At 40.0% G+C, this 25,390-nt stretch overlaps 1 protein-coding gene across 3 annotated transcripts in view; it reads left to right on the top strand.

Annotated features, from left to right (window-relative positions):
* SLC9A9 (solute carrier family 9 member A9) overlaps positions 1-25,390 on the top strand; it is a 630,944-nt gene that overhangs the window by 255,353 nt on the left and 350,201 nt on the right. For all 3 annotated transcript variants that reach the window (XM_060011384.1, XM_060011385.1, XM_060011383.1), the window contains one exon: positions 23,638-23,743. In XM_060011384.1, coding sequence (XP_059867367.1) covers positions 23,638-23,743 — 106 coding nt within the window. The remainder of the gene's footprint in view (positions 1-23,637; positions 23,744-25,390) is intronic.

Genomic DNA, 25,390 nt, shown 5'->3' with positions numbered 1-25,390 from the left:
TTGGATATGTACCCAGCAGTGGGATTGCTGGATCATGTGATGGTTCTATTTTTAGTTTTGGGGGGATCCTCCGTACTGTTTTCCATAGTGGCTGCAACAATTTACAATCCCACCGGCAGTGTACTAGAGTTCGCTTTTCACCACATCCTTGCCAACATTTGTTATTTGTAGAATTTTTGATGATAGTCATTTTGACAGGTGTGAGGTGATATCTTATTGTGGTTTTGACTTGCACTTCTCTGGTGATTAGCAACATTGAGCATTTTTTCATGTGCCTATTGGCCACCTGTACATCTTTGAAAAAATGTCTATTCAGGTCTTCTGCCCATTTTTTAATTGGTTGATTGTTTTTAGATGCTCAGTTGTATGAATTGTTTATACATTTTGGATATTAACCCCTTATTAGCCATATCATTTGCAAATATTTTCTCCCATTCAGTAGGTTGTCTGTTCATTTTGTCAATGTTTACCTTTGCTGTACAAAAGCTTTTAAGTTTAATTAGGTCCCATTTTTTTATTTTTGCTTTTATTTGTTTTGCCTTAGAAGACAGATACAAAAAAATATTGCTAAGAATTATGTCAAAGAGTGTTCTGCCTATATTCTTTTCTAGAAGTTTCCTGCTTTCCAGTCTTATATGTAGTTCTTTAATTCATTTTGAGTTTATTTTTGTATATGGTGTGAGGAAATGTTTAATCTCATTGCTTTACATGCAGCTGTTCAGTTTTCCCAGAACCACTTACTGAAGAGACTGTCTTTTCTCCACTGTATACTCTTGCCTCCTTTGTCATAGATTGATTGACCATAAGTGTATGGGTTTATTTCTGGACTCTCTATTCTGTTCCATTGATCTATGTTTCTGTTTTTGTGCCAGTACCATGCTGTTTTGATTACTGTCGTTTTGTATAGTCTGAAAGCTGGAGTGTGATACCTCCAGCTTTGCTCTTTTTTCTCAAGATTGCTTTGGCAATTCTGGGTCTTTGTGGTTCCATATAAACTTCAGGATTATTTGTTCTAGTTCTGTGAAAAATGTCATGGGTATTTTAATAGGGATTGCATTAAATCTGTAGATTGCTTTAAGTAGTATGGATATTTTAACAATATTAATTCCTCTAATCCTCTAAGAACATGAGATATCTTTCCATTTACTTGTGTCATTTTCAGATTCCTTCATCAGTGTTTTAAAGTTTTCAGAGTATGGGTTTTTCACCTCCTTGGTTTAATTTATTCCTAGGTATTTTATTCTTTTTGATGTGATTTTAAACAGGAGTGTTTTCTTGCTTTCTCTTTCTGATAGTTCATTATTAGTGTATGGAAAAGCAACAGATTTCTGTATATTAATCTTGTATCCTACAACTTTACTGAATTCATGTATTAGTTCTAATAATACATGAAGACTGTTTGGAGACTTTAGGATTTTCTGTATAGAGTATCATGTCATCTGCAAATAGTGACAGTTTTATTTCTTCCCTTCCAATTTGGATGCCTTTTATTTATTTTTCTTGTCTGGTTGCTGTGGCTAGGACTTCCAATACTGTGTTAAATAGAAGTAGTGAGGGTAGGCATCCTAGTCTTATTCCTGATTTTAAAGGAAAGGCTTTAAGCTTTTCACCACTGAGTATGATGTTAGCTGGAACACACCAGTCTTGCTGCTGCCTCCAGGCATTTGCATTTGTTGTTTCTCCATCCTCACCTTCTTCAGGTCTTTTCTCAAATGTCACCTCAATCAGACCTTCCCTAACCATCCTATCAAAAATCACACCCTTCTTCCCCCCAACACAGTTCGCCCCAAATCACTGTGCTTCCCATCCTTTTTCCTTGACTTACATTCTTGTACAGCACTAATCACTATTGATCTACTATTTATTTTATTTCCTTATTGTTCCTTAGTTCTTTGTCCCTCTGAAAGAGGAGCTTTTTTTTTTCTATTTTTTCTGGGTTTTTTTCCTATCTTTTCACTCTTATATTTCTCGTATCTAAAACAGTAGGTTTTCAATAAATGCTTGTTAAATTAATGAATTAATAAATTTGTGGAAGAAACTGCTAGAGCAAAGTGTGGAGCTTGAAAGGGTATCTATTCTCAAATGTGAAATGTGAAGCAGCTGAATATCCCAGCTCACCCTTGGAGATAAGGAGTCTCATGGCCCCAGGAGGGACAGTGACTCAAGATGAAGGTGGAACTCCTTGCACATAGCTGAACTTCCAGCACAAGCTGAGTGCAAATATTAGTTTCTGTCCTCCAAAAAAAAAAAGATATATTCAGCTAAAACAAAAATAAATGTGTCTTTCTTTTTGTTCAACCATGCAGCCAATATTTCTTTCCCCCTATTCATCGGTGGTCAGTAGCTTAACACTTTCCAGAGAGCACCAAGCCATAGACTGTAGACTTGCAGAAGCAGTTATAACAGTGTGGGGTTTTTTTTCAGGTTGAAAGATGTCCAAAATAGGAGGTTCCTTTAGGAAAAGGAAGAACTCAGCACAATACATTAAGTATTAATCACCCAGAAGATGACAGAAACTCATCCTGGTATTTACAGGACTGACATTTCTTCCAAGGTCTCAAGGAAGCCATTCATTCAGGAAAATGCACAGTGGGCTGTGCATTTTCTCACTTCATCAATTTCCCTGTTTCCTATTTGGATTAAAATGTCTTCATGTTATGTGATGCAGCTACTTTGAGACTCAAATACAGCTGTGCTATTTTGAACTCCAGAAGTATTAGTCCAGTATTTAAAACTAGAAAATAATTCTTACTTTGTAGACTTGTCCTATTTTGTCTCAAGAAAATTAATCCAGGTTGTCCTGTCTTAGGCAACCTCAAATAGGGCTTACTTGAGCATTGCTCTGTCCATTGTGATGGCTATGAGCCACACGTAGCTATTGAAGTGTAGCTAGTCAAAATTGATGGGCTGTATGTATCAAATACACCCTAGATTTCAAAGACATAATGTGAAAAAAAGTAAAATATCTCACTGATAATTTTTATACTGACTACATTTTGAAATAATAATATTAATTGAATATTGAGTTAAATAATATATACACTACCAAACGTAAAATAGATAGCTAGTGGGAAGCAGTCGCATAGCACAGGGAGATCAGCTCCGTGCTTTGTGACCACCTAGAGGGGTGGGATAGGAAGGGTGGGAGGGAGGGAGATGCAAGAGGGAAGAGGTATGCAGACATATGCATATGTATAACTGATTCACTTCGTTATAAAGCAGAAACTAACACACCATTGTAAAGCAATTATACTGCAATAAAGATGTTAAAAAAATAAAATAAAATAAAAATAAATAAGAGGGCTTCCCTGGTGGCGCAGTGGTTGAGAGTCCGCCTGCCGATGCAGGGGACACGGGTTCATGCCCCGGTCTGGGAAGATCCCACATGCCGCGGAGCGGCTGGGCCCGTGAGCTATGGCCACTGAGCCTGCGCGTCCGGAGCCTGTGCTCCGCAACGGGAGAGGCCGCAACAGTGAGAGGCCCGCGTAGCTAAAAAAAACAAAAAACAAAAAAACAAAAATTTATATTTGCAGATTATAGATAAGGAAATTCTTCTTAACAAGGAATGGAAACCTGGAATCTACAAATAAACAATAGACATACTTGACTACATAAAACTGTTTTAAAACAATTTTTAAATTGTTAGGGAAAAAACATTTAAATATAGAGAACAGAGTATTATTTTCTCTAATATACAAAGACACTTAAAAAGGACAATCTGGCAATAAATAACAGAAAAATGGACAAAGACAATAAAGAGACAATTCATAGAAGTGCAAATCCTCTTGGGCCTCAAATGTGAAAAGTTATTCAAACTCATCAGAAACCATAGAAATGTAAAATAAAGTAACAGCATATCATTTTACCCCTAGCAGTTTGGCAACAACTGTTAACACCAAGTAACAGTCATTGCTGTCAGGGAGGCAGGGAAAAGTGGACTCTTACACATTTCTAGTGGAAATTTAAATCATCAACAGACTTTTGGAAATCAATTTTGCAACAGCTATTAGAATTTAAAATACATAGCCCCTTCTCCCAGCCATCTGACTCCTGGGAACTTATCCCACACAAGTAGAAAGACTGGTTCTTAAGGATATATGGGCAGGGATGTTTATTGCAACATCTTTTTAAGTGGAAGGGAAAAGAAAAAAGAAGCAAAGTGAATCCTATCCATAAGGGAATTGTTGGATAGGTTGCAGGACATCTACACGATGTCATGTAGCCATTAAAAAAGAAAATTAGTGCTCTTCCAGCTGACTTGAAGGCTTTCCTGGAGGCACTGTTGACTATGTAAAGCAAAATGCAGAACAGTATATATATGATTCAAATTTTTAAAAAACAACAATCATTCCCATGTATTTATGTATATAAATGTATTTATATACATAATGTACATACATAAATACATGGGAATGCCTGTATTTGTATTTACATATACATATATATGTATAAAGCAGGACTCATGGGGTATAACTGTAGAAACCGCTTTTTTTCTCCCATTGCTCTTTTAAAAGACTACTCCTTTCCCACGTGGATGAAAACTTTTGGTCTTTAAGTTACAATCAGAGTCTCAATTCAGCAATGCATATGTCCAATATCATGTAATATTGCATGTTTTCAATTTAATTTAAGACTTTGCCCCATATCTCCCAGCCCGTTGAAGGCAGGTTGGTTGGGGTCTTCTTTCTCACATGCCTCATCTACCCCTTGCTAGATGCAGTTCCTGACTCCTACAAGATGGAGGCAGAGATGAAGTAAGGAAATTTTTTATTTGATTAACAGTAAGCCACCATTAGAGCAGCTGGACAGCCACATCCCATTAGATTTCTCAGGCGAGAGTCAACCAATATTCCACTGTGTTCCCCAACTCCAGGGGTCACATCTTAAGCTGTCTGACGGTCTAGGCAAAGATCCTTTTCATAGGCTTGAGATGAGGGAGTGTGAGATGCACAATTCACAAGTAGTGGAACACCATTCACAAATCTTAACTTGCTAGGCTAGAGTCTAGAGACCCTTTCACATTCTTAAGGCAGGTGAGAGGTTTAAACGAATCATGTAACTGGTTTTTGGATAAGTACTTTAAAATTGTGCATCTCACTGTGGAAAATGTTATTTTTTTCTTTTCTCCTCAGTTTAAACTTCTGATTTAATCTGTTACAAATGTGTGTGTATGTGATTAATATAAAGAGAATTTTCGTATGAAGAGACATTGGTGGGACATGTACTTACTGTAAAGTTAGGTTACTTTGGAAGGAAAGGAAGAGATGGGGAAAAGGGAGACATGTCAAAAAGGAAAAGAAAAAAAGACTATTAAAACAAAGCAAACAAAAAGTATATAAATATAATGTGACATTTACATATTTATGCATTTATATGGAAGCACATCTATGTATGCAAAAAGAAAACTTCAAAATTTCATAGAAATGGGAAAATTGATGCATTTTTTAATGTCATGTTATTAAACCACTATAAAGTGTAATTAGAACATCTTAAAAGAAAATCTTCAAACTCGATATGATATTATGCATACTATGGAGTAAAAAAAAAAATTCAGCGACTTTGCATATTACATGTAAGTCACACATCTTGACTTGATCTGGCAGCTGAAGTGTGCTAAGGATCCCAAGTGCTTGATGAAGCCCTGGACCCTGGGTGTTGGCTTTCATAAGGAGACTACTGGCTCATGTTAATTGAATTTACAATATTCACTCTGGCATTATCCTGTCTGGAGCCCAAATTAAATGCATGGATAATTCATCTATTGAAATTAGAAGCCAAGAGGAATATAGATACAAAGCCTAAGTCTCTGCTTTGCTAATACTGAGCCCAACCATCTTCTTGACAAGTGTTGTAGCACCATGTTATTTTTGTAACTGGGCATTGGGAGATCTAAGGTCTAGTTCAGTTCCTGCTACTAACTCACAGGGCAAATTCGGGTGGCCACTTAACCTTTCTAGGCTTAGTTTCCTCATATATTCCTAGAGGAATTAGATGATTGCTGAGGTCACTCACTTCCTGTTCTCCATTAGTGATTCTCCAACTTGAGCGTATGTAAATCTCATTTGGAGAGTTTGTTAAAGTGCAGATTACTGGGCTCTGCTTCCAGAGATTCTGATTCAGTAAGTCCAGGTGGAGTCCAGTACTTCAATTCTGACAAATGTCCAACTGACGCTAATGATGCTAGTCCAGAAAGAAGCCTGATGAATCTAAGAACTGATGAGTGAAATATTTGCAATCCTGAGTAAACATGGTGAGTCATAGAGAGTGAAGTAGGCTCAGTACTGATGTTTTTAGGTTGAGGTAAATATCGGTTTACGCACTTATAGGATATGTATGTAATTTCAAGGGTGGCAAAAATGAACTTTTTAGGATAATTGTAGTAAAGATAAATTCTCACCACCATATGTGTTCCCTCCTCAGAGAATGTGAACTATAAATGTCCTAGTTCCCAGGAGATTGCAGAAGTATAGAAAACCTCGGAGACTTCCACCTCTGGGAGGTGGTGACCTCCCTCCTGAGACACACCTGACTGTCTCCTGGCAGGGCAGCATCCATTGCCCAGCTTTCCCAGCATGTGCTACCTAAAATCACAGCTAGGTGTCACTCTAATTCTGGGGCTAGCTGGTCTCAAGTGGAAAGCTAGAGTGAGCCAGGGCACTGGGGAATACATTACCAACTCCTATGTTTGTGGGTTAAAGCATTTAAGAGATCGCCTAGGAAATTCTCCACATAAAAGGATCACAGTTAGGGATGGATCATAAACTTTCAATCCCAAGAGGAATTGCCACTAAAAATAAAATAGGTGTGTGATGGTGTAGGAGAGTTACCTAAAAATGAGGTCAGGACGGGGCCTTCCAGTGGCCAAATATCCTGGATATTGAAAGTATATGTTCATTAAGGCAAGATTAGTGTCATGGGTGAATGGAGAGCCACATTTTAGTGATTTAACTTCTCTGAACTTCATTTTCCATGTCCTTAAAATAGATACTGTAAAAACAAAACATCAAGTACCTTCAATTTCTTCACAGAATTCTTGTGAGATCAAAAGAAATGTTGTTATTTGTAAATTGCTAGGTATTATTATTAAACAAATTTTTACTCACAATGAGTTGTTCAAAGTCACTTTATTGACTTTTTAGATGACACTGCCAAAACATTTGTTTATAATTGAACATGAAATTGCCAAGAATCCACTCTTTTCTTCAGTAACCATGAGGAAACAGTTGTTGTCTCATGATATTTCATTACTTCCCCATCCGCTTTCAAGGTAAATCCCAAATGTAAAAGGATTAAAAAGAAACAACAATTAAATTGTATATATTTTTGTGTGGATCCTCTACTTTTTGTAGCATCCAGCGTACATTATTTATTTATTTATTTTTATTGAAGTAGAGTTGATTTACCGTGTTGTGGTAATTACTGCTGTACAGCAAAGGGATTCAGTTATACATATATATACATTCTTTTTTGATACTGCTTTCCATTATGGTTTATCACAGGATATTGAGTATAGTTCTCTGTGCTATACAGTAGGACCTTGTTGTTCATCCATTCTATAAGTAAAAGCTTACATCTGCTAACCCCAGCCTTCCACTCCATCCCTCCCCCAAACCTCTCCTCCTTGGCAACCACCAGTCTGTTCTCTCTGTTTGTGATTCTGTTTCTGTTTCATAGATAGGTTCATTTGTGTCATATTTTAGACTCCACATATAAGTGATATCATATGGTATTTGTCTTTCTCTTTCTGACATACTTCACTTAGTATAATAATCTCTAGTTGCATCCATGTTGCTGCAAATGGCATTATTTTGTTCTTTTTTATGGCTGAGTAGTATTCCATTGTATATATGTACCACATCTTCTTTATCCATTCATCTGTTGAAGGATATTTAGGTTGTTTCCATGTCTTGGCTACTGTGAATAGTGCTGCTATGAACATAGGGGTGCAAGTATCTTTTTGAATTATGGTTTTGTCTGGATATATACCCAGGATTGGGATTGCTGGATCATATGGTAATTCTATTTTTAGTTTTCTGAGGAACCTCTTGTTTTCCACAGTGGCTGCACCAACTTACGTTCCCACCAACAGTGTAGGAGGGTTCCCTTTTCTTCACACCCTCTCCAGCATTTATAGTTTGTAGACTTTTTGGTGATGGTGATTCTGACTGGTATGAAGTGGTACCTCATTGTAGTTTGGATTTGCATTTCTCTAATAATTAGTGATGCTGAGCATCCTTTCATGTGCTTATTGGTCATCCGTATTTCTTCTTAGGAGAAATGTCTGTTTAGGTTTTCTGCCCATTTTGGGATTGGATTTTTTGTTTTTTTGTTGTTGAGTTGTATGAGCTGTTTGTATATTTTGGAAATTAAGCCCTTGTCGGTCCCATCACTTGCAAATATTTTCTCCCATTCTGTAGATTGTCTTTTCATTTTGTGGATGGTTTCCCAGTGTACATTATTTAAATATTTAAAATTCAGAGTAGTTTCCCTGTGCTTCCAGATGCTGCTCCTGGAGTCATATCAGGCATTGCAAAATGTAGTAGAAAGGCTTGAATACCAGCCTCTGTTTTGGATTATATAGATCATGGAATAATTAAGAATGAGTGCTCTAGCCTTTTATCCCCTCCTCACCCCATTCTAATACTACCACAAATTATAAAGCCAAATTCAGATCTGTGTTTGGGTTGGTACTTCACTGCTCTTTCAAACGAGTTCCACTTCTCTAATTAAAGGCTCCTTTTCTTCATAATTTGACTGCCAGTCCACACCTTGAGTCACTGACTGTAGCTTATCCCACGTAATGTGTGTCTACAATCACCACTGACCAAAGCCACCCTCTGAGTACATGGGCACAAAATATGACTTCTCATCCTACAGGGTGCCCAAGGGTAGGGTTTTACCTGTAACAAATTCTCCAGCTTGGCAAAATGATTATTATTGTCTCCTCAGCATAATCAGATGGAAGCACTGGACAAATGAACAGCATTGAGTTTTCATCTTTTCTATTATTAACACTTTGAGGAAATAAGAGTCTTCAAAAATGAAAGGTGGTTTTATATACCATACTTGCAAGTCACTATTTTCATTTAACATTTAAGTTGTAAGGGGAAAAATGCCACCTTTATCCTTTAAAGTTTGCTGCAGTGTAACTATTCCAGAGGCACATGAACTATCTTACCTTTGATCGTGTTGATAATCCGAAGAAGACCCTTTCTATTTGGGGTTACTATGGTTACGGCTGCACGGGTGATGTGTGAGCTACACTGCTGTTTTGATAAAAATAGGTATTAACTACCAATCATAGTGCTTCTCATTTCACAGTAGTTCTTGCAGAAGAACAGCATATTTTTTTGACAAAGGAGGAAAAGAAAGAAAAAAAGCCTTTCCAAAGCACGAAGGAACATCTGCATAAATAATGGTGATTGGTCATGTGTATAAAAATATTTTTAATTAAATTCTTTTTAATTAAACAAGGCACTTTGCTGAATCCTTCTCTGTTATTTGCACCAAGATTAGCCTTGAGGAAGACGGCTGATTAATAGACCCAAGAATCTATAATTAAAAGCAGAACTGTTATTTTTGGAGAAAAGCCTCTCCGGTAAGGGTGACTTAATCGGGCTGTCTCTCATATTTTTTCATTTGTCATTGAACTCTCTGGTTAGAATTTTGATTTTTTTAAATTAATTTATTAATTAATTTTTGGCTGCTTTGGGTCTTCATTGCTGTGCGTGGGCTTTAGTTGCAGCGAGCAGGGGCTACTCTTCGTTGCGGTGCGTGGGCTTCTCATTGCAGTGGCTTCTCTTGTGCAGCATGGGCTCTAGGTGCAAGGCTTCAGTAGTTGTGCCACGCAGGCTCAATAGCTGTGGGCGCAGGCTCAGTAGTTGTGGCTCGCAGGCTCTAGAGCACAGGCTCAATAGTTGTGGCACACAGGCTTAGTTGCTCCGCAGCATGTGGGATCCTCCTGGACCAGGGCTCGAACCCGTGTCCCCTGAATTTGCAGGGGGATTCTTAACCACTGCACCACCAGGGAAGCCCTGATTTTTTTTTTTTTTAATATTGGAGGAATGATTATTAACATTGTCGGGCTTCCCTGGTGGCGCAGTGGTTGAGAGTCCGCCTGCCGATGCAGGGGACACGGGTTCGTGCCCCGGTCCGGGAAGATCCCACATGCTGCGGAGCAGCTGGGCCCGTGGGCCATGGCCGCTGGGCCTACGCGTCCGGAGCCTATGCTCCGCAACGGGAGAGGCCACAACAGTGAGAGGCCTGCGTACTGCAAAAAAAACTATAATACAAACAAAAGAAATGAATGAAGACCACAATTAAATATTGAAAAACAATAGTGAAGAGAGTGTGTGATCAAAGGGACCTAAAAAAACAGAACTAAACAATGAAAAGTCTTCTGATTATGACAATGTTTGCTCAGCGGCCATGGCTCACAGGCCCAGCTGCTCCTCAGCATGTGGGATCTTCCCGAACAGGGGCACGAACCCGTGTCCCCTGCATCAGCAGGTGGACTCTCAACCACTGCGCCACCAGGGAAGCCCTATAGCTTCTTTTTTTACAGTCATATATATTGTTCTTTTTCTTCTTTGGTCCTCTCTGCCTCTGCATTTCAGAGTTTCAGAATACACCAAGTTTGTGGTTTCTCAGCACTGGTGTTAGCAGCATTCTACACAGAAATTCAAGAGAAAACTGAATAGCTTTCTATCTGCAGACAAAAAAAATAAGATGTAATTTACAAAGCAGTCTCTTCAGCACCAGAACTGGCTTTGAGAACAAAGACAACATTCATTTAATATCTCTTAAGCAGCATAGGAAGAGATTGAGATGGTTTTATTCCCATATTCCAAAAAAAAAAAAAAAAAAAGCTCACATACAGTATAAGGTTATGTCCGTAAATCATTTGCCTAGTTATCTGTAGAGAAACTTGGGTGACTCTACTTCTATTGTGTAATATTTGGTAGAGAAGTACTGTATTAGTATTGCTGTGGAAGAAGGCAAGCAGTGAGGGATCATTCGGGGTCTTTTCATACGTTTTCATTGAATTCCAGGTAGAAAAAATTAAACCTCCGAGGAAGTCAGAGGATATTAGACCAGCGTACTTCCCATAGAAGGTAGCAGGCTTCTAGAGACTGCAGACAGACCAGCCATTTTTACGAGGCAATCTGTGCTTCAAACCTGTACACAGTGTCATTTAATAGTATTCGGTTGCATTTTTTTGTGTCTGTCCAATTCCATGTTAAACACACTGGGATAGCATCAGTTGAAAAGTCTCTACATAAACCCAGGTCTATAAAACACCATCATATAAACCCAGATTCTATTCTTGAGCTAATTTATCCAGAAATAAAAAGAACAGGTTGAATTTATATTATGTATCTCTTTCAGTGAACTGAAATAGCTTCCACTCGCAGTATTTCAATTACTTTCATGTAGTTTTCTTGGGTAGAGAGGATCCATTTCTTAGATGAAATAATTGAGAGACAGAAAAATGTTGGGTTTTTCTTAAGATTTTATAGTAAGTCAATGAAAGATTGACACGAAAGCCAGGACTTCTATTTTCTTAGATGATTAGACTATGTTTTCTGTAAGACACTAACATCTATATGATCAAAATGTATTATTGACTTCAGCTAACGTGCAGCCAGCTCTAAAATCAGTAATGTCCTTATTCTAACCATCAATGCGTCTGTTAAGTCAAAATTTAGAACGCAAAGCCACCAATTGGTAGCAAACGAAAACCTCCATCTGAATTTTTCTACCTGGAGAGTATACCATTTAGTGATAACAACAATTAACTAAGTGTGTACACATATATCATATAATTTGATCATCACCACAGCCAGTCAATTATCTCCATTTTAAGAAACTTAAGATTATAAATACTTAAGTGGTTTATTTAAGTCTACAAGGGTCATAAGTGGCAGAGATGGGAGACAAAGGGTATCCAACATTCTTTGTCCTACACCACTGTTATTTCTCAAAATATGATAGAACAGTGATGTGCCCATTAGGCTTAGCACAAAATGAAACCTAATAGTCAAGTTCTCACTTTATTGTTGGTTTCATTTAACAAACATTTATTCGGCACCTGCTATGCTCTAGGTATTATAGGAGTGACTGAGGGAGGGAGTGAGAAGCAAAATACTGATCCTGCCCTCAGGAAACTCCAGTCTAAAGGGGGATATAAATATGACAACTGGCAGTAAGTTTAAAAGATAAGACAGAGGTAGTCAGGCAGCTTTGTGAGCTCGGAGGAAGGGCCTCATGAACTCTTGTATCACTCTGGTGGGAAGAGGGTCCTGGGAAGGCATAGGACCTCCTTCAAGACAGTATTTTGCTTGATTGAAGAAGACAACATGTCAGTTGGAGGAACCACAAACCATGTTTCTCTCCTATAAGAGGTGGCCGTATGAGTAGGTTTTTTAAAAAAATTCCCATTCAGGCCACAGATGGCATGACCTGCTCAATACTAGCAAAATCTTCCTAGGCTCAGACTCCCTTTGGGGGTGTCCTGGCTTGATAATTCTGGGGGCCAGGGTCAAATCGAGAGCACACACTCTTGCTATTATAACAGCTCTCTCCTCACTTATGCAGAGGAGTCAAGCTCATGATCATTTGTCTTTGACACTATTATGCCCCTGTTGCTCTGCAACCCCTGATCTCAGTTCCCACCCAGGCTCCATCGGCATAATTAGGAAAATATGCACTCTCCACACCCAGAGTCTACAGTTTGGAGTTTAGGTCTGAGAGCCATAGAATTTTAGTTTTGGAAGGACCTTAAAGACAAGCTCTCTCAATCTCTTTTTTAGACAGGGACCTTGAGACTCAGAAAGAGAAAGTAAATGTACTTTGGGTAGGAGTAGGTGTTCTTTCCAAATGCAGAAATTCAAGGGGTAATTTGTGAGAAATAGAAGGAGGCAGAGAAGAGTTTTCGTCACTTCTCTGCTTGATAATATCTATTTACGTCTCTTGAAGGCATTTTTGAGTATCAAAGGGGAAACACACAAGTAGAAGGTGTCATTCCATTTTATAATGGACAAACCCTCTGATGGTTTTGATGACATGAATAATAGCATTAATGGTAACCACCATTTACTGAAATACAATATGCCAGACACTTTACATAAATTATCCCACTTAATCATTCTCCAAAAACCTACGAGGGAGGGAATATTTTTATCTCCCTTTTGCCAATGAAACTTACTGAAAGCTTAGTGAGGTTAAGTAACTGGCTCAAGATCACCAAGTTCATTTGCATTGCAGCTGGGATCCAAACAGAGGTTGGTTTGACGTCAGAGTCAAGTTCCCAACCATGATGTCTACCTCAGAACAGAGTTGTGAATAGCAAGGTCTTGGCGCAAAGGTCTTGCTTCAGCAATTGGAAGCCTAGTTATGGAAAGTCAGCTCCACAGAACAGAATTAGAAAAGATAGTGGGTGACAACCAACTATATAAATGCCCGGGATATTGAGAGTGGATAAAGCAAGACTCCAGGTGTTCTGAGGATGGGATTTCAAGAATACACTGAAAAACCATTTGAAGCAATTCAACAGCTCCGTGGACAGCTGGGAAACAGCTGTGGCTGACAGACCTCTCTGGCTCACTGCTTTGGGGAACAGAATGGCTCTGCTTAAACGAAAGCAGTTCATTCTCAGCAGCACTCAAAGACAGACCTGCAGAACAGAAGTTTTGAAAGTCAGTGTCCAGCCCACACTTTCCAATTATGTGTTAAAGAAGATATTGCATATGGGGGGAAATTGGATTCAGAAATTTCTTGGAGAGTGTTTCCTTGAACAAGAGCACCCTCTGGCTCCCTTTAGGGTTTGGCTTGACTGACTGAGGTCAAAACCATGGGGCAATGAGGCAACTACTGAGTCACACTGAAGGCAGCACTCACTCTCAGAGTCACATAAATGCAGCGTCAGCACTTGCACAACCTGAAAGTGAGCACCTCCTGAAGGGTGAGATGCCTAAGGAGCCAGGAGAGCACCCCAAGTAGCAGCCTGGGTTGAGTGCCCTTGCTCTACGAAGCCTCTCAGAGGCTCCTGGGGTTAGGATTCCTTGAAAAGTGGTTTCCCTCCTTCTAGAACACAGCCAAGAAAGGACAGGGACTGACCTTTTACCTGGGTACTATAAAAAAAACACATTGTAGTGTTCAATGTATTATTTTGAACTGAAACAAAAACAGCTTTTTATAACAAGTGCTATCAGGTCAGTGAGTGGGCAAAGAAGTCATTGACCACAATGGGAGGACACAAGAGAGGCAGGAGCCGGTCTGATCTTCAAGGAGTTAGCCATATGGCGCATGACCTTCAAGTTTCATTCATTTGTTCACTCATTAGGTCAACAGAATTAACTGCCTGTTGCTTGCCAAAACGATCAAAGGCATCAACAAATATATAGATGAATAACCGATACCAGTGATGACCAACATTTTATCCAAGGGGACCAATTTAAAGAAAAGTAAAAATGCTTGCAGGCTGTTTTTTGGGAGGTGTTTTTGTTTGTTTGTTTGTTTTTTAATACTGCTTTCACATAAGAAAAAACATTTACCTGCACCTGAACTTCTGCCTGCTTATATTATTTTCCAATCCAGAAAGGATTACTGTAGAGGACTAAAATTTCAGAGATGACAAAGCTAGTTCACACTGCAGTATCTGATGTAATATAGCACCTCTGGAACTGGTTTCTTTTTCTTTCCTTGACTGACCTTGTAAACCACTGAACTGCAAAGTGTGGCTTGTCTCTTGAAATTATATCCTATAATGCCAGAGATTTTTCCATTGTAAATAAGATAAGTCACATTTTTTAACACAAACAAAGTGTTTCTGGGTAGGTGATGATGCCATTCCTTGAGATTGGTAGTTCAAGGGCAAGAGCAGCCGATTGACAAAGGCTGGTTGGGGGATAGGGAATCTATAGCACATCCGTGCCCAGTGCCAGGCACACAGTGATGCTTAACAAGTATTTGTTCCAGTAGAAGAACTCCAGGTGGAGTTGTCTTGGCAGTGGCTAGATACAGGAGTCTGTAGCTGAGGGAGAGGAAGAGATGGGCTGGAGATTGAGATCACTTAGTGTGGATAAGATTGCTCAGGGAGAGCTGGTCGAGTGAGAAGGGAACCGAGGAGGAGTTCCTGGGCAGCATCTGCTTGAGTTTACACAGGAGAGAGAGAAAAAGAGACAAGAGGGGTTGAAGGGAAATTGGTGAAGCTTGTATCCCCAGCACAAAGGAGAGCACTTGGAAAGACAAGAAGTGTCCACAGTGTCATATCACATAGAGGGCTCAACAGTCTGGAAGCCCAGGGAGGAAGTTCTGAGAGAAAGGGAGGAGGTGAGGGGTCCTCACATATGGCATCCTGGGCCGTGGGAAGAGACTCTGGGTTCCATGCTGTATCTCCTTATTACGTTTGCCAGTTTTTAAGATGGTTTTTACCTTTCTTATTCTAAAAATAGTGCATGCTTATTGTAAAAAAATTATAAAATCCAAAACAAAGTTCAAAGAAGAAAAATAAAAATTATCCTGAGAGCTGCTTTATGACTTTTGGCTTGCTCGCTTTAGACTTGGCTTACCCAGTTGTGTTAACTTTCCACCCTGGTTTGGAAGTCATCATTCCCACTTCAGCACCAGTTCTTCACAGTGTAGGTCAAATAAAATAAACACTGGAAAATAAAGTGATCTGATGAGCTATAAAGTAATACATTCTGAGTAAACGAGTGATCTGTTGTGTGTGATGATCGTACCAAGGGTGACTCGCGTGGGTAATTAATTAGCACAGAGGGCCCCTTACGCACAAGTATTTTCAAACCCACAGCCTTCTCATCGGTCCAGGTTTTCCCTTGCTAAGCATGAGCTAGAAGATTTGTCTGAGTGACTTCTTTTCTACCCATGGTGGGGTAGGGGCCGGGAGGACTGAAGGGCCGTTCTAGCTACATCCCCACTCAGTAACTCATATATTGAAAAATCAAATGCCTGGAAGTTTAGCCATTCTGTAGTTCCTATGGTGAGAGGGTAGCAGAGTGTATTCGTTTGCTAGGGCTGCTATAACAAATTACCAGAAATGTTGCAGCTTAAGACAACACAAATTTATTATTTTATAGTTCTATAGGTCAGTAGTCCAGGTTGGCTCAACTGGGGTCTCTACTCCAGGTTTCACAAGGGCAAAATCAAGGTTTTGGCTAGTTGGGCTCTTACAGGGAAGCTCTAGGAAGAATCCTCTCCCAGGGTCATTCTGTTTGTTGGTAGAATCCAGTTCCTTGCAGTTATAGGACTGAGGTTCCTGTTTCCTTGCTGGCTGAAAGCTGGGAATACCTTGGCTGCTAGAGATCTCCCTCTGGCCCTTGCAAGTGAGTCCCTACATCTCAGAGTTAGCAATGGAGTGTTCAATCCTTCGCACCCTTGGAATCTTCCTGACTCCCTCTTTTTTTCAGTCTCTCTTCTGCCTTGCCTTCAACTGCATCTCTGACCAGGCAAAGAAATTTCTCTGCTTTTAAGAGCCTGTGTGATTAGGTTGGACCCTCCTGAATAATCCAACATAATCTGCCCATTTTAAGGGAACCTTAATTACATCTGCAAAGTCCCTTTTGCCGTGTAAGGTTATATATGCACAGGTTCCAGGGGTTAGTGCATGGACATCTTTGGTGGTAGTGGGGGGGCAGGCATTATCCAGGCTACCTCACAGAGTGATGACATGAATGATTGGACACATGGTATGATCCCTCTCCTCCTGTCCCTTTTCCCCTCTCTCTCACATAGACCCAGTGTGGACTCGTCTCAATATTACTCTTGTTCACCCTTAGCAGCTTGTCTAAACTGCTTAGAAAGCAGGAATATGCACCCTCTACTTTGAAACCTTTTCTGTAATGTCCCTCAGGGTCTTGATCCACAGATTGGGCAATGATGGTATAAGATACCTGCTTGTTTCATATCTTTTTGTAGCAAGAGAAAAATTTATTTGTGAAACCCACTTATCTTAGGATCATGACTAACACTACCATCTTTTTTCCTACAATTGTTACTTTTCATGGGTCACCGTGATATTTTTACCTTCCATTGATGACCCATCCAAGCTTTGTCTGCTTTATGGCTCCACTGAGCTTTTCTCTGAATCTATTTCATGACTTGTAGGCAAACCCTTGCCTACTGTGTTCATTTTTAAAATGGCAAAATGCTTGTCGTAATCCTGATTGGAGAACGCTTGTTGATGACAGGGTGAGTCATCTTCACTCAGATATTGAGCATACTGCAGAGATTCCCCATTAAACTGCACCATGGCTCATTAAACCCCATTGGTGAGAAAACTGGGCCTTATTTTAAATGTTCTGCTCTAATGTTAAGTTTAGAATATTTCTGTTGCAGGTACCTTTGGGAAAAATTTTTAAAGCACCAGCTAAAGTGCCAACAGATTTCAGCCCATAAGTTCCCAAATATGGAATCTGGGAAACATCCCCCCGACCCCTGTATTTATTCTCAGGTTTCTCCCTTCCTAATCTTTCAATATCTTTTTTTTCTTAATACCAAACCTTGTGATCTTCTGATTACCTTTTTATATTCTCAGTAACTGCTAAGGACTGTACCCCTGGTTTTAAAGCAAAAGAGGAAGTAGATTCTTCTGGAATAACATTCAGCCATGTTTGAAGTCAAGGAAAGGATGTATGATCGTCAGTGTTTTTATTATTCATATATTGAAGAAATAATCTCTGTCCACAAAGCACTTACATTCCAAAAACGGACTTAAACAAACAGAAACACTCACGACAGAACTGTGATTCCAGAAATGTGCCAGTGGAATTAATATGAAAAGAATAATTTTCCTCATGTGGGAGTTTTAGAAATCCTCTACCCATATGCCAGCTGGTTATAGTGTGGCAAAAGATACTAAGATCTAGGGTGGCTTTCTCAACAGGAATCCAAGAGAGCTAAATTCTACAGAAAATGATTTGAGCAACTATTTTCTCATTTCTCTCAAAGACGATGCTTAGCCAGTATCATTCTGAGTGCAGAGGATGTAAATTAATTCATTACGTACAACAAATGTCTTTGGACAATGGTTCTCAAACTTTTTGGTGTCACAACCACTTTACAATTCTTCAAAATTAGGAAAGACCTCAAGGAGCTTTTTGTTTATGGGTGTTACATCTATCAATTCTTACCATGTTAGAACTTTAAATTTTTTAACATATTTTCATTGATCTATTTAAAATAGCCATCATAAACCATTTATAAGCTAAATGACATATTTTTATAAATATAAATTTATTTCCAAAACAAAAAAATTTACTGAGAAGAGGGACATTGTTCTACATCTTTTCAAATCTCCTTAATATGTGGTGTGGTAGAAGACAGCTGGATTCTCACATCTGTTTCTGCATTCAGTTGCACTCGCACACATCATATAGCTTCTGGAAAATTCTACTGTACACAGATGACATAATAAGAAGGAAAAACTCAAGTGACATTGTCATATTAATCTGAAAATGGTTTTGACCTTGGGGAATCTTCCTGGATAGGTCTCAGGAACTCCCAAAGGACCCTGGACCATACTTTGAAACCATTGCCTTGGGACATTAGGGCTTGTTTCTCCCAAGGATCCCTGGTGAAGAGGGCTTCAATAGTGTGCTTGCCTATGGTACTTTCTCCACTCCTAACTCGGTACCAAAATAACATATCCTATTGATGGCCAAAATAAAATTGCAGCGTTTTAGGGTTAAATCATCCATGATGATTTGTGTACCTTCTGATTTAGAATAACCTCAAAGAAGTAAATCTAGTGGTTAGCTTTCTAGATCTGGCATAGTTTCTCTGACTTATTTCAGAAGGGTTAGGTTTTCTAGTTGTAATTCTAGGATATGATTAGCAAAGCTTGACCGGCCAAACCAGTACATGCACTGATTCTGCTGCCAAGGCTTCACTGAGAAGGTTTAGGCTCAAAATAATTCCAGTATTCGAGCCTGTACTAGGATACCTCAACTTTTTTGGAAGCCTCTCCTTGAAATCTCACTCTGTATAATATTTCAGAAAAGTGGGAAGAGTTACAGGAGAATTTCTTCTATAGGAATCACATGAGTAACAAGAAATCCCACATTTCCCCAATAATCACTTGTGGAAATGCAAAAATGCTACCTTATTTATGAGACTACCAGGGTTCTCCACCTGTCAGGCCTGACATGGTTCAGCTGCACAGGACAGAGACACTTTTGATTCTCCATGTGTCAGGGACAAGTGTCACACATACTGATTTGCACAGAAAACCACAGAGAGCACTCTCCAGGGAAAGCCAGCATTTTGACAAGGCTCAGTGATGACTTAGAGCAACAGGGGTAGGAACTATGGTGTGATGTTGTCCATAGACCCATATCATTTGAAATTTAAATTCCTTGTAAAACACCAAGAAAATATGGGTCAGAGAGCTGCTAATGGAGATTCTAGGGAAGGGACTGTCACTAAATCACCCTGAAGACTTAAAAGTGACTGAAAGAGCATTAGGAAAGAGGTCAGTTCAAAAGCTAGGAGTAAAAAAAAAAAAAAAAGCAAAACATCATTTAAGAGTCAACACACTGAGGTACTGATGGGGTCAGCCAGTCATTATCTGAATTTTTATCTCCAGGTATGGTTATTACACTTGAGATGAGAAAATAATAGTTTCAATGCTTTAAAGGGGTTCCCCTCTTTTTCCTGTCTCTTCAACTTCTTTATCCGCTTATTCTGCTCAACCTGTAATTTAGAAATTGAAGAGAAAGCCTCTCTTGGCTTTCTGCTCCATAGGCTTCACTTGATCACCAGCTTCTCAGAAGTGCCGTCCACTCCACTGCCTCATTCATTCCCCCAAGACCCCTCGCTGTTTGATTTCTGAAACTATTTTCTCAGATATCTCCAGTGAGTCAGTGACATTTCTCAACCATCCGCTGCTCTTACCTGGGGGTAGTTATGTGTGTGTGTGTGTGTGTGTGTGTGTGTTTGGGCATAAAGTTATGTGTGCTTGTATTCCTTACTACCAATTTGGGAGACAAAGCGGATATTTCTCCAGCTAAAAAGTCAAGTAGAAAGGGGATGTGTTGGGGAGGGGTCCTGAGCCCCAAGCGGAGCTTCCAACCCATCACTAAGCGATGGGTGCAACTACAGCATGACAAAGGCAAATATGACTGTATCCCCTGATAAAATCAGAGGCTTAAGAAATTGGATTGTGTCTTCTCCCCTTCTTATCCACATGGGGTCTAGAATGTTCTCCTCATACTGTCACAAGAAGGCTCATCTAACTATGCATTGCTTTTCAGCCCAGCCTCGGACTTAGGTTGTCCTTACAAACCCAGCAACACGTGGGCAGAGCTTGCGTGAGCATGTCCACAGCTGTTCCAAGAGATTCTCTCCTGGGAAGGTGACAGAGTCTTGGACATTGTGTGTGAGATTGAGCCCTGCCAACGAGCTAATTAAATGTGTTTTTTAAAAGCTCTAAGCTTAGCAGCGAGAGTGGGTGGCTAATTTCCTGACTCACCTATTCAACTCATTTGTGGCCCCAGCAAATACTTCCTCTTGTAGGACACACTGCCTGGCTCTGTTTCCAAGCCGTTCCATTTCTTCACAGGGTAAATAGGAATGCACAGAGTAATAGCTTTCTCTCTTGTGTGGGATAACGTTTATGAAGTGGAGTTCAGTTCTTTGTGCAAAAGGAATTGTGGGGGCTTCCCTGATGGCGCAGTGGTTGAGCGTCCGCCTGCCGATGCAGGGGACACTGGTTCGTGCCCTGGTCCGGGCAGATCCCACATGCCGCGGAGCGGCTGGGCCCGTGAGCCATGGCCACTGAGCCTGCGCGTCCGGAGCCTGTGCTCCGCAACGGGAGAGGCCACAACAGTGAGAGGTCCGCGTACCATTAAAAAAAAAAAAAAAAAAGGAATTGTGGTAATGTCAGAACAGTTTTGAACAAAACTGGATATTCAATTAAGAGCCTTTCCCTTCTAAGGCCCAGAGCTCTCACTGGAAAAGTGCAGAGTCCATCCCAGCCCAGGGTGGACTTCGTAACTGGGGATGTGGGGAAAGAAACCCTGGGCCTTACATCCCTATTTGTGAGCCTAGGATACCTGTGTGTCTGGGAGTCATCTTCAAAGCTTGGAAAATCAACAATCACAATAAAACAACATCCAATATTCAATAGAGCTTCCATGATAGAATTTTCTAATTTAAAAATTACTTTTATTCCACAAAAACCTAACAAAAGGAAAATGTTGCTAATTAAAACCCCCAATGGAAGTCTCTTTGTTTTGATTAGATGCAGGGTCTTGACTATCCTAGCAGTAGACAGAGGTTACCTAGCAGAGGTAATTGTTAGCCCCTCCTACGACCGCCTGCAAAGGCTAAGGGTGGTGGCAAATGTGAACAGCTACATGCTAGTAGAGAGGACATGTCTGCCGTTCTGCCTATCGTGATTAAGGATCTACTCAGCTAGAATAATGAAATTGACTCTATGCCTAGTAAAATGGGAGCCGGCTAATTGTCATGCCAATTCATGACATTTTATATCTGTTGTCTCTTTACCTCAGAGCTAGTTGTTGAATTCAATTCTCCTTTCCCTAGGATAATTTTTAGTAAATAAAACTCTATGCATGATGAATATGGTTTTCAGCCAACTTGTTTATGCTTAGGGTCAGGTTTGGCAAATATCCCACGCGTATGTTTCATGCTTCTTTTTCTCCACGTACCCCTTAGCTGTAAGTGTTCCCCAAGGATCTCTCATGAACTCTCTTCTCTTTCTATATACTTTGCCCAGGCAATCTCAGCCACTCCTGTGGCTTTATGTTCCATCTACATGCTTATAACACTTAAAATCTTTCTTCTGCTTTAACTCTGTCCAACTTGGCTTACAGCCTTTTATTTCCAGCTTTCTTATTGAAATCTCCATTGGAAATTCTACCTGGCTATTTAAGTCAACATGTCAAAAACCAAACTTACAAAATGCCCCTATCTACAAACTAATTTCTCTTATGCAGCCCATCTACCAACTGCCCAGGGTTGAAACCAAGATCACTCCTTGCTGTCTCTCAAGCACCAAGACCCACCAATTCTCCGTCCCAAATATCTTGTGGGTATTGTCCCCTCTGCTCTATCCTCCCTGACGTTATCTTTTATTCATTCACTCACTAAAGGCTTACTATATTCTAGCACCGTGCTAAGGGCTAGTGGCACAGAGGGAAGATGAGAACCAACGAGTAAGTAAAATGCAAAGCACGGTGGCCACTGACCTATCAGAACCCAGGGTGGGGGATGTTCAGGGCAGAGCAGGATGTGCAAGAATTTGGGAGACTGAATCTAGGACTCTTCCTGTCTTGGTACAACTCATCTCTTGCCAGAACATTTGGGAAAGCTTCTAGCCACACGTCCATTCTGCCCTCTGCCCTGCTGCCTGAACTTAATTTCCAAAGTTTAAATCAGATCGTGTCATTGTCTGACTGAAACCCTTCCATTATAGCAGGACGAGTGCCAAACTTCTTGATTCTACTTACAAAACAGTCCAACTCAGCTTTTTCTCCCCCCAGCACTCTTTTATACAACACAGTTACTAACCTCACGGCCCATGAAATAGGAAAAGAAAGAGCAGAAATGAAAATGCCCACTCTGCCTTAAAAATTTACCGTCAGTGTCATTTTCAACCACCCTCTTTTCCCCTTTGGCAATCAACTCAATGGATCATTTTCCTAATGATTGCTGTTCACACTTTGCGTGACTGCTTCAAGTATCAAGACACTGAATAGTTTTGATGACCACAGCTAATCAGTGTGTGATTATTTACTGCCCTGGTGTACTCCCAAAGGCTCCATACAGATATGAGGTATATAGTAGCCATGCAGCAGGCTGCCAAAAATGAATCCTTAGGTCTTGCTTTCAGGAACATTGAGTCCATCTTTATAGATGAGTGTGATCTCGAGAGAATGAGAGCCAGGTGCCGACTACCTCTCCCTTCACAGGAATAAGTCGCTGCAACAACATTCATTCATTCATTCACTTAGTCGTTCATGCATCAAACAGGAGTGACCCAGGTCTTTGCTGAGGGATCAGGGGGTGGAGGGGAAATTTGAAAGGCTTTTAAAGATTGAATAAAGGTTTTTTGTTTTGGTTTGGTTTGGTTTTTTGGGGGAGCAAGAAGTGTGTGTGTGTGTGTGTGCATGTGTGTGTGTCTGTGTGTGTCTGTGTTTATGTATTTAAGGAAGGAGGGGAACAGTAGCACTTAGATGGGAAACAAATAGCTGCTCTGGTAAAGTGAATCAAAATGCCAGGGTAATTAAAAACTGACACGAGTTTGGGAAATTATGGCAAGTTCCTTGTGGCTTGAGGGAGGCAGCAAAGGGTGGTTAGGGGGTGGGAGTGGTGCAGGAAGAGACACTGGAAGGTAAAGAGCATGAAGATTATAGAAGACTCGTACCAAGGAGCTCAGACTTTCTCTTGTAAGTAGGGAGGAGCGAGCCCAGAGAAATCTCTAAGCAGGGAAGTGAACAGTCAGATCGTTTTTTGATTAAAGGTTCGGTGCGTGTATAGTGATGGATTTGAGAAGATGAACATTTAATGAGTGCTTTATACAGGTGACCACAACCAAGGACAAGTCCCTGGCTACGTCCCAGCTAACTCTGCATATCTGTGTGTCTTCCCTAGTGACGGTGTTGGCCATTTTCCATGAACTGCATGTCGACCCCGACCTGTACACACTCTTGTTTGGGGAGAGTGTGTTGAATGATGCAGTTGCCATAGTCCTTACATAGTAAGTACCAGAACTTGGCCTGTGCTTCTTTGACCATGTAAAATATGCTTCTACTTGGTGATAATTCCTAGTGGCTTTAATAGTGTCTTTTCTGTTATGTCACAGAGATACAGTCAATTTCTAACTTTTAAGGAATTATTATCACAGAAGAGTGCCAAGAGTAGGAACATTTCATTAGCCACTTAATTTCTAACACCTTAATAAGCTTCACGTTTCCAGCTTATTACAAGATACTACTCAAAGGGTAACATTTTTTTTCTCGGTGTATGTATTTAGCTGATTCACTTAGGCTTCCTAAAATGCACATAAATAAGCTTTCTTCATTTCAAATCAATATCATTTAATTTTTTTCCTTAAGTCACTTTCCAGATAATAGACTAATAGAAACCATTGTATTTATACTAATTTTGGCAAATTGGAGATAGACGTTGAGCGTCAGAATATTCTTTATTTATCAGTACAAATGTAACACATTATAGAAACACACACATTTTAAAATCATCACGTGACAAGTCAAAATGATGGAACTTTGTCTGCTAAGAGTTAATGTAATTTTCCCTTCATCTTTTCCCCTTTAGATGCTTACCATTTATATTTAATAAATGACACTTCGGTGGCTCTCACTATGTCAGAGGTCTCTTCTTGGTTTTAGATTAAGACCAACATTTTGGGCAGCAGTCAGATACCCTAGAGGAAGGTAGCTATCTAATAATTAAATGTGACAACAAGATTCAATTCAGGGTTTTAATTACTTCAAATGCATTTGAAAATGTATTGCAAAGTAACAAAGGATTTTTAAAAGTCAGATCGCCCAGAGGGGAGTAGGAAACAACAGGGCAGCACTATTCTTTTTTTCTGCCAGCTGACATTTCTTAAGGCTGCCACCCTAAAGTTACCACTGAATTCAGCAACTTTCAAGAAAGAGTCTCCAAAAAAAACTTATATTTTACCTGGCTACTGAGAAGTGCCTCTCCTGCATTAAAGGAAAATACCAGTGAGTGCAAATTAAGAGCAAAAGCCATGGCAGATTCACAAATGCCAAAGGATGCTTTTAAAGAAACACCAAGAACAATTAATTAAAACATCAGGGATCTTTGTCCAAGATATACTAGTATTAAAGGAACATTTGGAGGAAAAATTTTTAAAAATCTGCTGAGTCCCTCATCTTCACTTCCTGAGCTGCCATGTTGTAAAAAGGCCAAGCAAAGCAAAACGACTAAAGCACAAATGAGCCTTGGGAAAGAATCATGCAGCTAGCTACAGCCAAGGAAAGGTTTGGCCTTTCTACTTTCAGCACTACCGTGCACAGTAGTTTTCCATTCAAAATGCAGACTCCAAGGATGAATGTTGACACTGTTGAGCACAAGCCTGGGGGGCATTTGAAACAGTCCATTTAAGATCTCCCCAGGTCAACATGTGGTTATTACTGGTAGCGCCTCTTCTACTCCCCTATCCGTGCGTTGCATGTCTTAATAAAATGTGTTTCCCACCGTGGCAAGATCCTTTCCTTTCTAGACACCAGACACTTGCCAGTCTAGCTGAAATCTTGTGCTTCCCAGCTTTGGCATTTCAGGTATTGTGCAGAGTGACCCCAGTGAGTTTCAACTTTAAAATAAAGATAATTCTAAATTAGGAATACTTGACACG

The sequence above is a fragment of the Delphinus delphis genome, chromosome 4, assembly GCF_949987515.2.
Source record: "Delphinus delphis chromosome 4, mDelDel1.2, whole genome shotgun sequence".
NCBI lineage: Eukaryota > Metazoa > Chordata > Mammalia > Artiodactyla > Delphinidae > Delphinus > Delphinus delphis.
Note: the sequence above shows the minus strand (reverse complement) of the source record. Positions and strands in the feature narration are given on the sequence as shown.